This window comes from Pan paniscus, chromosome 9 (genome assembly GCF_029289425.2).
Source record: "Pan paniscus chromosome 9, NHGRI_mPanPan1-v2.0_pri, whole genome shotgun sequence".
Taxonomy (NCBI): domain Eukaryota; kingdom Metazoa; phylum Chordata; class Mammalia; order Primates; family Hominidae; genus Pan; species Pan paniscus.
The window spans coordinates 11,156,196-11,169,780 of record NC_073258.2 but is presented as its reverse complement, the minus strand read 5'-3'; the positions used below and the strand labels follow the sequence as shown (position 1 = coordinate 11,169,780).

General features: G+C 49.2%; 1 protein-coding gene across 9 annotated transcripts in view; it reads left to right on the top strand.

Moving 5' to 3' along the window:
* The window catches only part of DENND2B (DENN domain containing 2B), a 178,087-nt gene that overhangs the window by 132,529 nt on the left and 31,973 nt on the right, over positions 1–13,585 (top strand). For 6 of the 9 annotated variants that reach the window (XM_034932101.3, XM_055094080.2, XM_063608369.1 and 3 more), the window contains 2 exons: positions 7,775–9,034; positions 12,739–12,875. In XM_034932101.3, the coding sequence (XP_034787992.3) occupies positions 7,775–9,034; positions 12,739–12,875 (1,397 nt within the window). The remainder of the gene's footprint in view (positions 1–7,774; positions 9,035–12,738; positions 12,876–13,585) is intronic. The other 3 variants (XM_063608370.1, XM_003818130.6, XM_055094081.2) reach the window with 1 other exon arrangement.

Sequence of the window (13,585 nt, the reverse complement as noted above, 5' to 3'; positions counted from 1 at the left end):
CAATGCAGTGTTATACATGCCATCACAGATGTTTCCCCAGTGGAGGCCTCTGCATAGGCCATCTCTACCTGAAAGGGGGTAGGGTGTGAAGAAGCTGAGTTTGATGTGCCTAAGGGTGGGATACAAGATTGATATGGAGGGAAAACAATGTGGGATAATGAAGGGGAAAATAGGCAGGGACCAGCTCATGGGGTCCTCGTCAACAATGCCAGTGAATTTGCATTTTATTCTGTAGATATGAGGAGTTTCAAGCATGATCAGTTTTTCATTTTGGGAAAATGTCAGAAGATGAGAGGATGGACCAAAACTGCTTTAAGACTGAAGGCAGAAAGAGGAGTTAAGAGACCAAAGAAGTAGCAGTAGCAGTAGCAGTAGGGATGGGGAGGAGGGGGACACATCTGAGAGATGTTAGGAAGTAGAATTGATAGGACATAGTCATCAAGTAGATCAATGTGTTTGGGGAGAGGGCTGGATCCAGATGCTTGAAGCAGGAGGGGAACAAACTCTGACCTTTTCTCCCCCCTCTGGAATGAGTTTCTCTAGAGCGTTAAGTGTAGCTAGAGAAGTCCAAGTGCTGGGACGTTCCAGTGTTTTGAGGTCTGGACGAGGAAGAAGAACTAGCCAAGGAGACCCACCGAGAAGAGCATTTAGTGAGAAAAGAAGAAAACCATGAAGAGTGATGTCCTGAGACGCTCAAGAAACAGGGAGTGATCAACTGAAGCATAAAGCAGCATAGGGACGAGACTGTGAGAGCAGACATCCAGTGCAGGCACATGGGAAAGTGGGTGCTAGTGTAAGGCCAGCCCTTTTAGACGGGCATTGGGTCCCCACCTCTTCGTTGCCTACTCAAGCATGTTATTCCTGCATTTGTGCCCTCTGTATCTGCACTGACAACCTTTCCCTCTCTACTGGATCATTCCAATTACAGTCACAAGGTTGGCATGGTGGTTCATGCCTGCAATCCCAGCACTTTGGGAGGCCAAGGCAGGAGAATCACTGGAGGCCAGGACTTCAAGACCTATCTGGGCAACATAGTGAGACCCCCATCTGTGAAAAAAAAAAAATTAGCTGGACCTGGTGGCATGAACCTGTAGTCCCAGCTATTCATGAGGCTAAGGTGGGAAGGTGGCTTGAGCCCAGGATTTTTGGGTTACAGTGAGCTATGTACTCCAGCCTGAGCGACAGAGCAAGACCCTGTGAGAGAGAGGAAGGAGAGGAAGAAGAGGAAGGAGAGGAAGAGAAGAAAGAATGAAAGAAAGAAAAGGAGGGAGGGAGGGAGGAAGGAAGGAGAGAGAGAGAAAGAGAGAGAAAGAAAGAAAAAGAGAGAGAAAGATGCTTCCATTATGCCATATTCTTCTCCAGCTACCATCCCATTTCTTTGTTCCTTTTTTAGGAAAACTCTAAAAGAGTTGTCTGAACTCTGTCTCCACTGCTTCTCCTCCCTTTTCTTGAATTTTTCCAGTCATGCTTCCCTTCCTACCTCTCTACCAAAACCTCTCTTCGTCAGGTCACAGTGACCTCCATGTTTCAAATCATTTCTCAGTCCTTCTCTTACTTAGTTGTTGGCAGGTTTGACTCAGTTGGTCACTCCCTGTTTCTTAAGTGTCTCAGGACATTGCTCTTCATGGTTTTCTTCTTTTCTCACTAAATCCTCTTCTCAATCGGTCTCCTTGGCTAGTTCTTCTTCCTTGTCCAGACCCCAACACACTGGAACATCCCAGCACTTGGACTTCTCTAGCTACACTTACGCTCTAGAGGATCTTATTTGGCCACATGGTTTTAAATATTTCTATATACCACTAATGACTCCCATATTGAAATTTATAACCCAGACTCTATTCTACCAGTGCTCAGGCCAAATATCCTGATGCTGTCCTAGACTTCCCGTTTGTGTCTCACTGCTCATCTAACCCATCAGCAAATTGCATTGGCCCAGCCCTCAAAGTAGATCCGTCTCTACCACTACCCTTCTGATCCAAGTCATCATAATAATCGTTTGTCTGGATTGCTGCAGTGGCATTCTAAATAGTCTCCTTGTTGCCACCTTTGTACCCCTCCCTGCCTGTCATCCTCTGATGTGAAGTCAGATTCTGTCACTGTCCTGCTCACACCCATTCAAGAGCTTCCTTCTCTTGAGAGTGTAAGCCCAAGTCTTATCAGTGGCCCATGGGGCCTTCCATAATGTGGCTTCTGGTGTCTCTCAGGCTCATCTCCAGCCCACACTTCGTTGTTTCCCTCCACTCTGGCCACACTGGCCTCCTTGTTGCCCCTGGAATACAGTAGGCATGCGGTTATCTTTGCCCTACTGCACTTTCTGTCTGGAACATTCCTCCCCTGGATAGACACATTGCTCACTTCCTTTGGGTTGTGTTCATGTGTCCCCTGGCAAGAGGGGCTTCCCTGACCTCCCTATGTAAAACAGCAACTCATCTCTACTGCTCATCTCTGATCCCTTTCCCCTTCTTTATTCTTCGTTATTGGCCCCCAAACCATCTCACAGAGTTGATATGTTACCTGCTCACTCTAAACAAATAAGGCAACTTGATGTGTCTCTACCAGAATGTAACCTATAGAAAAAGAGACTTTGTCTGTTTTTAGTCTCTGCTGATCCTTTTTTTTTTTTCTTTTGAGACAAGGTCTCACTCTGTTGCCCAGGCTGGAGTGCAGTGGTATGATTGTGGCTTGCTGCAGCCTTGACCTCCCAGGCTCTAGCAGTCCTCCCACCTCAGCCTAAAATAGTGCCTGGAATAGACTTGGTGCTCAATATATTTGGTTGAATGGATGGAGAGCCAAAATGTATCTCCGGCCTGGTGGGGTTGCACACTGTGGTCTTGGTGATAGGTGGCTTCCTTTGTTCAGATGCAGAGAAGGCTAGCAAGGAGCTGGCCTAGGAACCATGAAGAAGTGAAGCTAGAGACTGTCAGTGGCTTTGCTCCCATGGTGGCATCCGAAGGCAGGCCCTGCCCTTCTCTTGGCCGTGGTCTCCTCTTGTCCAACAGGGGAGAATGATCTTACTTTCCCTCTGAGTCTCAGTTTGAGGAACTAGGAAATAACTAGACAGAGAGGAACTGAAGCCCAGGAATGAGCACTCTCTCCCATCCATGCCAGGGGATGACACCTGCTGTGCAAACTCTTTGTCACGAGGATCTAGACATCCTGACACCTGGCTCCCATTGTGTCCCTCCTGAAGCCTCCCTAGTGTTCCCTCTCTAGGTGAGACTCTCCTGACCCTCCTTCAGCCTGAGAGCAAAGACTGGTGGAAGCTGATTCTTAGGGTGGCTGAACTAGCTCCACTTCCAGGGGGTGCCCCCATAAGAGCATCAGAGCCTGTAGTAGTGAGAGAGAGATCCAATCCAGACGTCATGGAAGCTAAGCTGGCCTGTGGGGAAGTGGGGAAGGAAGGCCAGGGCAGTGGCTCTGCATTGGGATGGGATGGGCCAATGATAACGCAGGCGTGGTCTTTCCCACCTGCATCTTTTTACTACTGCCGTGGAGCAAATCACCCCAAAACTTAGTGGCTTAACACAGTTGCTTGTTTCTCACATTTCTGTGGGTTTTCCGGTGGTTCCTCTGCTGGTTTCCCCTGGGCGCACTCATGTAGCTGTGTCCGGCTGGGTCTGGGTCCAAGGTGGCCTCATTCATGAGTCCGGCAGTTGTAGGCTGGCTATTGACAGAGGTGCCTTGGTCACATTCCATGGGACCTCTCGTCCTCTAAAATACTAGACTGGCTTCCTTATGTGACGGTGTCAGGGCAGCATTCCAGGTGGGTAAAGGGAGAAACTACAAGGCCTCTTGAGGCCTCAAGTTTAGAATTTGAACAATTTCAATTTCCACCGCCACATTGTATTATACTCAAAGCAAATCACCAAGATCAACCAAGATTCGAGTGACAGAGCAATAGACTCCACCTTTCCATAGCCTGAGCTGCTGAGAATTCATGGTCATATTTGATTTACTCCCCGCCCTCCCGCCCCCCTGCCCCGACAGCGTTCAGGATCCATTGACAGTGGCAAACTGACCAAATTTCCCAGGTGATTACTCTGAAGAGTCAGCCCCTTGTGAATATTAGTAATTATCAAGCTAAGATGGAACACTGTGTGTTAGGCCCCAAGCTCAATGCTTGACAGGTACTATTTCTCACAGGGATTCTCTGAGATTTGTGATCTTTCTTTTTTTTTTTTTTTTTTTTGAGACTCTTGTTTTCACTCTTGCTGCCCAGGCTGGAGTGCAATGGCGTGATCTCGGCTCACTGCAACCTCCGCCTCCTGGGTTCAAGTGATTCTCCTGCCTCAGCCTCCCGAGTCACTGGAATTACAGTTGCCTGCCACCACGCCCAGCTAATTTTTGTTATTTTTAGTAGAGACTGGGTTTCGCCATGTTGGCCAGGCTGGTCTTGAACTCCTGACCTCAGGTCATCCGTCTGTCTCAGCCTCCCAAAGTGCTGGGATTACAGGCGTGAGCCACTGCACCTGGCCGAGATATGTGATCTTCCAACACCCATTTTAGAGTTAAGGAAACTGAGGCTTAGGGAGAGAAGATTACTTGCTCAAAGTCATGAAGCTTATAAGTGGCTACACTGAAACTTGAACCCCAAGGCTGTGATGTTCTTACCCTCTCTTGAGACTGACTGGCTAGCCATAACCTGATTAAAAAAAAAAAAAAAACAGTACTAATGATCATGAGCATTTTGCATCCATGGTCTCATTGGCTCAATATGACAACCCTGCGATGTAAAATGGAACAGTTTTGAAGAAATGAAACTGGATGTTCAGAGTGTGAGTCCATTGCTAATAAGAGGTAGAATCAGAAACATGCAGACAGATAACAGAGAATTCTACCCTCAAGTGAGAATGTCACCCCAGGAGGGCAGGGCCTTATCTTTATTGTTTACCAGACCTTGGAATGAGTGACTGGTGCCTTCTCTGTGATATGGGGCTTCAGGTCAGCACAGGCAGGTTCCTCTGTGGTACAGTGCACTGGGCCTGGCCTGTGTGGGGAGGCTGGGGCAAGGGTAGCACGTGAAGCCGTGGGTCCCAGGTCAGCAGTGACACCAAAGACAGGACCTTCAGAGGAAAGGGCCAGTCTACTCTCTATTTTATGCTGCATGAGAGGGGAGAAATGAAACCTCAGTTGAAGCAGGGTAGGCATTGAGAGAAAGTTCTTAACCTGTGAGGATTTATTCGTGCTGGAGCCACTAAGGGAAGTTATAGAATCATTCTTTCTGAAAGCATGCTGGGATCAGATGGACCAGAGGCCCTGAATCATTTTCCTATCCCAAGGAGCCATGCCCCACACTACCATAAGTAACAGTGGTTCCATGGACTGGTGAATTCTTTCCTGGGCTGCTGGGGAGACACAGCCCTAGGGAACCACGTATCAAAGTGCCTGAGCAGGTGAGGCATGTATAGTTTAAAAAGGCTTCCCAAGAGATTGTGAGTCTCATTAGGTGCCTGCCATCTCCCAGTAAGAATATAAGCTTCATGAGGACATGAATTTATGTCTGTGTTGTTTATTCTTGTATCTAGCACCTAGAACAGGCCTAGCACAGAGTAGGTGCTCACTAAGTATTTGTCGAATGAATAAACAAATGAAATTGTCCTCTGTCAAATGCATCTTCAGTTGAGAACTAAAACAGAGTCTTTGTGTAGCACAGACACTCATTCACTTAGGGGCTAGACTGATGACCTTTTGTATTTATGGTTCTATAAAATAAGAGAGACCTAAGGCCTCCATGAACTGTGAGGAAGTTGGGATCTCCCCCGGCCTCAAGCCTGGCGACTTGCCCTGCTGCTCCCTACCCCAGGGAGTGCGGAGGCTTACTCCGTTCACACCTCCTCACTGAGCAGAGCCTCTTTGGTCATTGGCTTGGCTGGGCACTGAATTTCTCTCATCTGTGCCCATATGCACATGGGATGGCTCTTGTTTGACTTGCCCTTTGAAAAACAACTTAAGCATGTTGAGGTTTCCTGTTGATTGGGGGCAGCCAGAGGCCTGTGACCCAGCAGGGAATTGTCAGCCAATCCCTGACTCACCCAAACTCCAGTTTTCTGTGTGTGAGCGAGCAGTGACAGCAGCCTGGCTCAGGGGCAGCTGGCTGCCTTCCTGTGGATAGCATGGCATTCCGGAGCCTGAGAGGCTGGGCAGCCCAGAGCTGAGGGCCACGGCCTTAGGGTCAGGTAGACCTTGTGCTGTGCAGTGTTGGCAAATCCTGCTGTTTTTGAACTGAAACTGTTTGGAAAGAAATCTGAGAGTTGACAGTGGTTACTCTAGTAGACAACTAGAAAAGTGTGCCCAAGAGGAAGTATGCTCATGGTTCTCTTCAATAAGCTCACCTTTCCCTTCCTTTTGCTCTTCATCATTCACCGAGCACCTTCCAGACACTATCTGTTTGTCCCTGGGCCTAGAAGAAACCATGGTCTAGTAGGGAAGACCAAGAAGTCCCTTGATACTTACAAGTGCTGTGGCAGGGGTGTGCCGAGTGCTGTGGGGATTTCTCTTGAGCTGCCTCAGGGCCCTGGCAGTTCAGAAAGTGGCAGAGGCACTGCTTCCTCTTCAGAGAGTCAGCCCAGTGTAGTGGAAGTTCATGTCCTGGTTTCACTTACCAGCTGAGTGACCTCGGATGAGATATTAAACCTTTCTGTGCCTTAGTGTTTTTTATTTGTAAAATGAAGATAATAAACATGATAACCTCATAGAATTTTCAGGAAGATTAAATGAGTTAACATATGTAAAAACATTTATTCAGAAGTGTTCCTTGTAGTTGCCAAGATCTGCATATGGATTTGGAGCTGGGACATGGTAGATGCCAATTATTGGATGTGATGATGCCACTGCTGGAGGGTGGAGCTGCCTAAGGAGTTGGCCTCCCCACCCCATTGGCTTCCTCAATGATAGAGTGGAAAAGACTCCTGAGGGGCGCTTCTGACCTTTCTGAGGCCCTCAGGGATTCTAATTCTGGTCAGAACCCAACATGAAGAAGCGAGATGTTATGTCTAGTAGCAGAAGTCCCAGGGGAGACAGAGGCTTGTTAAGGGGAAAGATCAAAGGGTTTGAGTGTATTTGGGGGCTACTTCAGGGAGTGGTGTTCAAGAACCACCTTGCACCAGTTCACAAGAGCTGATTAGTGGCATCTCTTCTCAACTCCACAGCCAGTGACGTCACATTGGTAGCTCAGCCATAGTTGGAATATTTATACTACCAAAATTGGCAAGTGCTACCAATCTGCTGTTGCCCCTAGAGAGCCGGTTGTTCAGACTTGTTTGGTTTTGGGTTTTTTGGTCCCTTTTTCCCTCTTTTTGCCATACACAGCGTCTCACTATGTTGCCCAGGCTGGTCTTGAACTGCTGGGCTCAAGCGATCCTCTTGCCTCTGCCTCTCTAAGTGCTGGGATTACAGGCATGAGCCACCACACCTTCTGAGAACTGGTTGTTAAGCATGTGGCAGCACACCACTGGGCTTTCTGTCCTCTTACTGGCAGATGTAGACTCTTGGGATGCTCTTGCTTGGCACAGAACAGGTGTCTGTTTCAGACATTACTCAGGGTGCCTGGGGATGGTTTGGGCAGAGAGGCCTGTTGAGTTTGGCCTGCTGTGATTAAGGAGCTATTGCTCTCCTTGAAGACAGCCTTCAAGGTATATTACTTGAATAGAATACTCTTTGAGAGTCCTCCAGGAAAAAGATGCTGAGTTCTGTAAGAATAAAACAGGATGCCACTGGTTGGTCAGCCACTCACTGCCATTTTCTTTTCTTTTCCTTTGTTTTGTTTTGCCCCCAGGTCTCAGTCAGTCTCTCCACCTCCAGTTCTCTCCCCACCAAGGAGTCCCATCTACCCGCTCAGTGATAGTGAAACCTCAGCCTGCAGGTACCCCAGCCACTCCAGCTCCCGGGTGCTCCTCAAGGACCGGCACCCCCCAGCTCCTTCACCCCAGAATCCTCAAGATCCCTCCCCAGATACTTCCCCACCCACCTGTCCCTTCAAGACCGCCAGCTTCGGTTATTTGGACAGAAGCCCTTCGGCGTGCAAGAGAGAAGCCCAAAAGGAAAGTGTCCAAGGCGCAGCCCAGGATGTAGCAGGGGTAGCTGCCTGCCTCCCCCTTGCCCAGAGCACGCCATTCCCGGGGCCAGCAGCTGGCCCCCGGGGCGTCTTGCTGACCCGTACCGGTACCCGCGCCCACAGCCTGGGCATCCGGGAGAAGATATCAGCATGGGAAGGTCGCCGAGAGGCGTCGCCCAGGATGAGCATGTGTGGAGAGAAGCGGGAGGGCTCTGGGAGCGAGTGGGCGGCCAGTGAGGGCTGCCCCAGCCTGGGCTGTCCCAGCGTGGTGCCGTCCCCCTGCAGCTCTGAAAAGACCTTTGATTTCAAGGGCCTCCGGAGGATGAGCAGGACCTTCTCCGAGTGTTCCTACCCAGAGACTGAGGAGGAGGGAGAGGCGCTCCCTGTCCGGGACTCTTTCTACCGGCTGGAGAAACGGCTGGGCCGGAGTGAGCCCAGCGCCTTCCTCAGGGGGCATGGCAGCAGGAAGGAGAGCTCAGCAGTGCTGAGCCGGATCCAGAAAATTGAACAGGCCCTGAAGGAGCAGCCAGGCCGGGGGCTCCCCCAGCTCCCCAGCAGCTGCTACAGCGTGGACCGGGGGAAAAGGAAGACTGGAACCTTGGGCTCCTTGGAGGAGCCGGCAGGGGGCGCGAGTGTGAGCGCTGGCAGCCGGGCAGTCGGAGTGGCTGGTGTTGCGGGGGAGGCGGGCCCACCCCCAGAGAGGGAAGGCAGTGGTTCCACTAAGCCCGGGACCCCTGGAAATAGCCCTAGCTCCCAGCGGCTGCCATCGAAGAGTTCCCTCGATCCCGCTGTGAACCCTGTCCCCAAACCCAAGCGCACCTTTGAATACGAGGCTGACAAGAACCCCAAGAGTAAGCCCAGTAATGGTCTACCTCCTTCACCCACACCTGCTGCTCCACCCCCCTTGCCCTCCACCCCAGCCCCGCCAGTCACCCGGAGACCCAAGAAGGACATGCGTGGTCACCGCAAGTCCCAGAGCAGGTAATGCATGCCCCTCCGGTGTGTTGTAGCTGAATACCGTGGCTTTCTTTTAAATGGACAGTGCAAACACAGATTGTAGGATGGGTCGCAGTCATTAGTGCTTCGTAAGCTCTGAAGTGCTGAATAATTGTTAGGTGGTAGTTGTGGTAGTGAAAAATGAGATTGTTCTGCTCTTACAAGATACTTGGACATGAGTGGGAATGCTTACAGGATACTTGGGACCTGAGTGCTGGTCACTGAAGGTATTGGCTGGGTTTGGCCTTTGGGGTAGAGCTGGGCTGTGTCCTGCCCCTGTTGTAGCTTCCTCAATCTTCTGTTGGGAGTAGGTAAAGCAGGCAGTCCTTTGCGGACTAGTAGGATCTTAGCCTCCCTACCACCTGAAGTACCAGCATTAGAAATTAATTTCTTTGAATGAAGCATTATCTGAATACTGCATTTTATCATTAACATGGTAGTGTCGGCAAATTTAACACAATTCCTTGTCTCCTGAGGGCCTCCTGGCCGTATACGAACCCTGGGCTTATATCAAGAGGGGATTCTTGGGGAGATTGATGAAAAAAGGAGTAAAACAGGAATGAGCCTGTTCCGAGGCTCACGTTGGTTTCCTGGTCAGTCTCAGGATTTCTAACCCCAGATTACCAAGGGCTGTCTCCCCAGTAACTTGGAGCTGGAGCTATTGGAATTGGTGAAAGCTGGCAGGCGTCTTGTTCTCTGAATCAGGGTAGGCTGGGAGTGAGCTTCCTTCGGAATACTTATCCTCCTACACCTTACTGCCTTTCTCATCTAACCCCACGACTGATGGGTATTCAGGTTTGTTTCACTTCCGGGGATTCTTTAGTCTGTCCCCACACTTCAGGCTTCATCTAACATATCCCATCTCATATATAAACTTTCCTGCCATGTGCAGAAAGGAAGAAATTTCAAAGATTCAGACCCCCGAGCGGGAACAGCCCGTGGCTAAGGGTAATCCCGTGTTTGAGTCCACCCCAGAATGCTCACTGGCTCTTTAATTCTTAAACGGCCTGCCAAGAGTGTTTGCTTTGTCCTTGTTCATCCATTTCTATAAACATTCTTCTAGAGCCTGCTGTGCACCAAGATTGTGCTGGTCAAGAGGACGCAGAGGCAAATAGGACATGGTTCTTCCATTCAAGGACTTTGTGGTCTGGTGCACAGATAAATCATAGATAATGTCATACGTGCCGTGACTCATGGCAGTGCAGGAGGCCGCAGAGACCCAGAGAAGGGGCATCTGAGTTAGATGGGGGAGAGAAGGGAGGCTCCTCATAGAGGGAGTTGCTGAGCTAAATTTAGAAGAGCCAAAAGCAGTTGGCTAGGTGACCAAAGGGAGTGGGGGGAGAGTTCATCAGCCTGAAGGTTTTACACATATTCCACCCCACACTGCATTTATATATAATATATACACACATATACCATATATGGAGAAGTCCCTTCATGTAAGAATTAACTTAGCAAACTTAAATCTGTGCTCTTGGAAAAAGAGAAACAGTTCCAGAAGTGCAGTCTGTTCTGTATGCCATTTCACACAGTGAACATGTTCCATGAGGAGTAGAGATGGTAAGTTTGTGTCTGTTATACCACGTGTGATTCTTATATTTAATATACTTTTTCATTTTAAAAAAAATGCAGTCCAGGTAAGGTGGCTCACACCTGTAATTCCAACACTTTGGGAGGCTAAAGTGGGAGGATCATTTAAGACCAGGAGTTCGAGACAGCCTGGGCAACATAATGAGACCTCATCTCTACAAAAAATCTTAAAAATTAGCTGGAGTGTTGGCATGTGCCTGCAGTCTCAGCTACTTGGGAGGCTGAGGAGGGAGGATAGCTTGAGCCCAGGAGGTTGAGGGTACAGCGAGTATGATCACACCACTGCACTCTAGCCTGGGCAACAGCACAAGACCTTATCTCTCAAAAAAATTTGTGTGTGTGTGTGTGTGTAAAATGCAAGCCAAGCCAAGTGTTTCTTCTGGCATTCAGCCAAAAAGAAAAAAAAAACCTGGGGAGAAACTATTAGTTTTAATGAGAGACAGCATGTTGGTCCTCAGTGTGACACCTTCCTGGGAGATTTTCAAGGATAATTTGACTGAACATGATTTGTGTCTTATTTACTGACTTGAGGGCTACCTGCATACGATGCTGAGTCTACTGTATATGCCAAAGAAAACTTGCTCTCACACTAACTCTGGTCCTGGGCCAACATCTGCGAACCACTGTGCTCAGCCATTGGATGTTTAACTAGTTGAGAATCTCTGGGCCAAAGACAGAAATCTGGGAGTCATCAAGATAGAGATGGTAGATACGGCAATGGCCCATGGATATTTGGTCCCTAGAAAGTACAGAGTGAGAAAGAGTTTTTAAGACAGAACTCTGAGAGACCTGGACACTTAAAAGGCAAATGGAAAAGGAGAACCCCTCACAAGAGTCTGAAAAGTAGTGGCCAGAGAGTTAGTTGAAAGCCAGGAGGGAATGTGTCACAGAGGCACACGGAGGAGATGTCAATATAAAGAGTGTTCGGTTGTGCTGAGTGCTTGGGGCGGGGCAGGGGCAGGCAAGCTAAGAACAAGCTGTAGCCTTCAGGACACTTTTAGCCCTTTACCTACACCCTAGGACTCTCAGGAGAAGCTGTTAGTAAACAAGAGAAAAAGGGCTTTATTGGCTGAAAGGTCTGATGGTGCCCCAAAGAAGAGGGAGGTGTTCATGGGTGGGAGGAGGGATCCAGTCAGTGCCTTTCCTTCTTTCCCTCCCCAGGAGCCTGCGGGGACTTGCCTTGGAGCGGGAGAGGGTGCAGTTGGGGTCTCAGATGAAGGACGTACCTCTCTCATGAAGGAGAGGGGCAGAGAGTGCTGTAGGCTCAGGGTGTCTTAGGAGACAACAAGCTGTGGTCTTGAAATCATACAGTACAGAGGAAGGTTGTCCAAAGGATGGGAAGGAGCAAGCTAGCTGAAGGGAAGCTTGGTCTTGGAAGCAGCTTCTGGCTGCAAATTGTCCTCCCAGCTCCACCTTGGCAGTGGTCTTATTTGTTTTAAGGGCTCAGCCCTTCCTGCTTCAACAAACCACCCAGCAACAACTGCTTTTCCAACCCCCTGACAGCCCTGAGTGGGACCCTCCCAGTGTTGAGCCTTCCTACCTGCTTAGTGCAGTGGCAGGAGTCCCCAGCTAGGATGCAGATGAGGATGTGAGACCCCAGAGGCAGACCAGGCACTCAATTCCAGTGGAATCACAGACACTTCTCAGGGAGGATATTCTCTAGGGCTTGAGGCCAAAATTATAGTTAAGAGCTCGGGCCCTGGAGTGAGACGTCGCCTGGGAGAATCATGCCTCTGTCACTTCCATCTCCTCTTTCACAAGATGTCACAATACTGGTGGCACTGTTGTGAAGATTAATGAGATAACACATGTAAAGGTGGATTTGACGCAGCACCTGGAACAGCATGCTTTTAAGCTGGGGTAGTTGTTATCTAATAGCGGTATTATTCAGGATAAGGCACATTGCAGGCACCCAGGCTGGGGCCTTTCAGACCATCTGTCTCTTCATTTGGATGGTAAGTTTGGACCCACCTTGATGCTCTTTCAGAAGCTGCCTTTATAAGGAGGGCCTATGGTCTTTGCTGTTGCCATGGACATTCCCCAGCAAGGCAGCAGAGATCTGATTCAGCAGGAATGACTCTTGCTCTTGTTATCCACAGAAAATCCTTTGAGTTTGAGGATGCATCCAGTCTCCAGTCCCTGTACCCCTCTTCTCCCACTGAGAATGGTACTGAGAACCAACCCAAGTTTGGATCCAAAAGCACTTTAGAAGAAAATGCCTATGAAGATATTGTGGGTAAGCAATGGCAGAGGTGGCGCCTGGGTCATCTCAGGGGGCTGCAGAAGAACAGGAACAGGAGGAGACACCTAGATTGACCTCCTTCACTGTGGGCAGGCATGGTCCCACCTTCTGGAACTCCTCCTGGAATGGGACATCAGGGGAAGCACCTTAGCTTAGACAGAGTGGCTTTGTGATTAAAAGCCTGGCTCTTGAATGAACTGAAATCCAAAGGACCTTTGGGGACACGAGAAGGAGAAAACAACATCGTTCCTTTCCTTTATTTTTGGAAGGCTCTGAAGTCCAGCAGGCCCTCTTCCTTAGCTGTGTGCCCTTGAGGCAAATCACTTAACTTTTGTGAAGACTCTGTTTTTCTCTTATAACATGATGATGTGACTATATTAACAACAACAATAATAGTAATAATATTTCGAGCCGGGCATGGTGGCTCGTGCCTGTAATTCCAGCACTTTGGGAGGCCGAGGCTGGTGGATCACCTAAGGTCAGGAGTTCGAGACCAGCCTCCATCTCTACTAAAAATACAAAAAATTAGCTGAGCATGGTGGCAGGCACCTGTAATCCCAGCTACTAGGGAGGCTGAGGCAGGAGAATTGCTTGAACCCGGGAGGCAGAGGTTGCAGTGAGCTGAGATCGTGCCATTGCACTCCTGCCTGGGCAACATGAGTGAAACTCCGTCTCAAAAAAAAAAAAAAAAAAGTAATATTTCA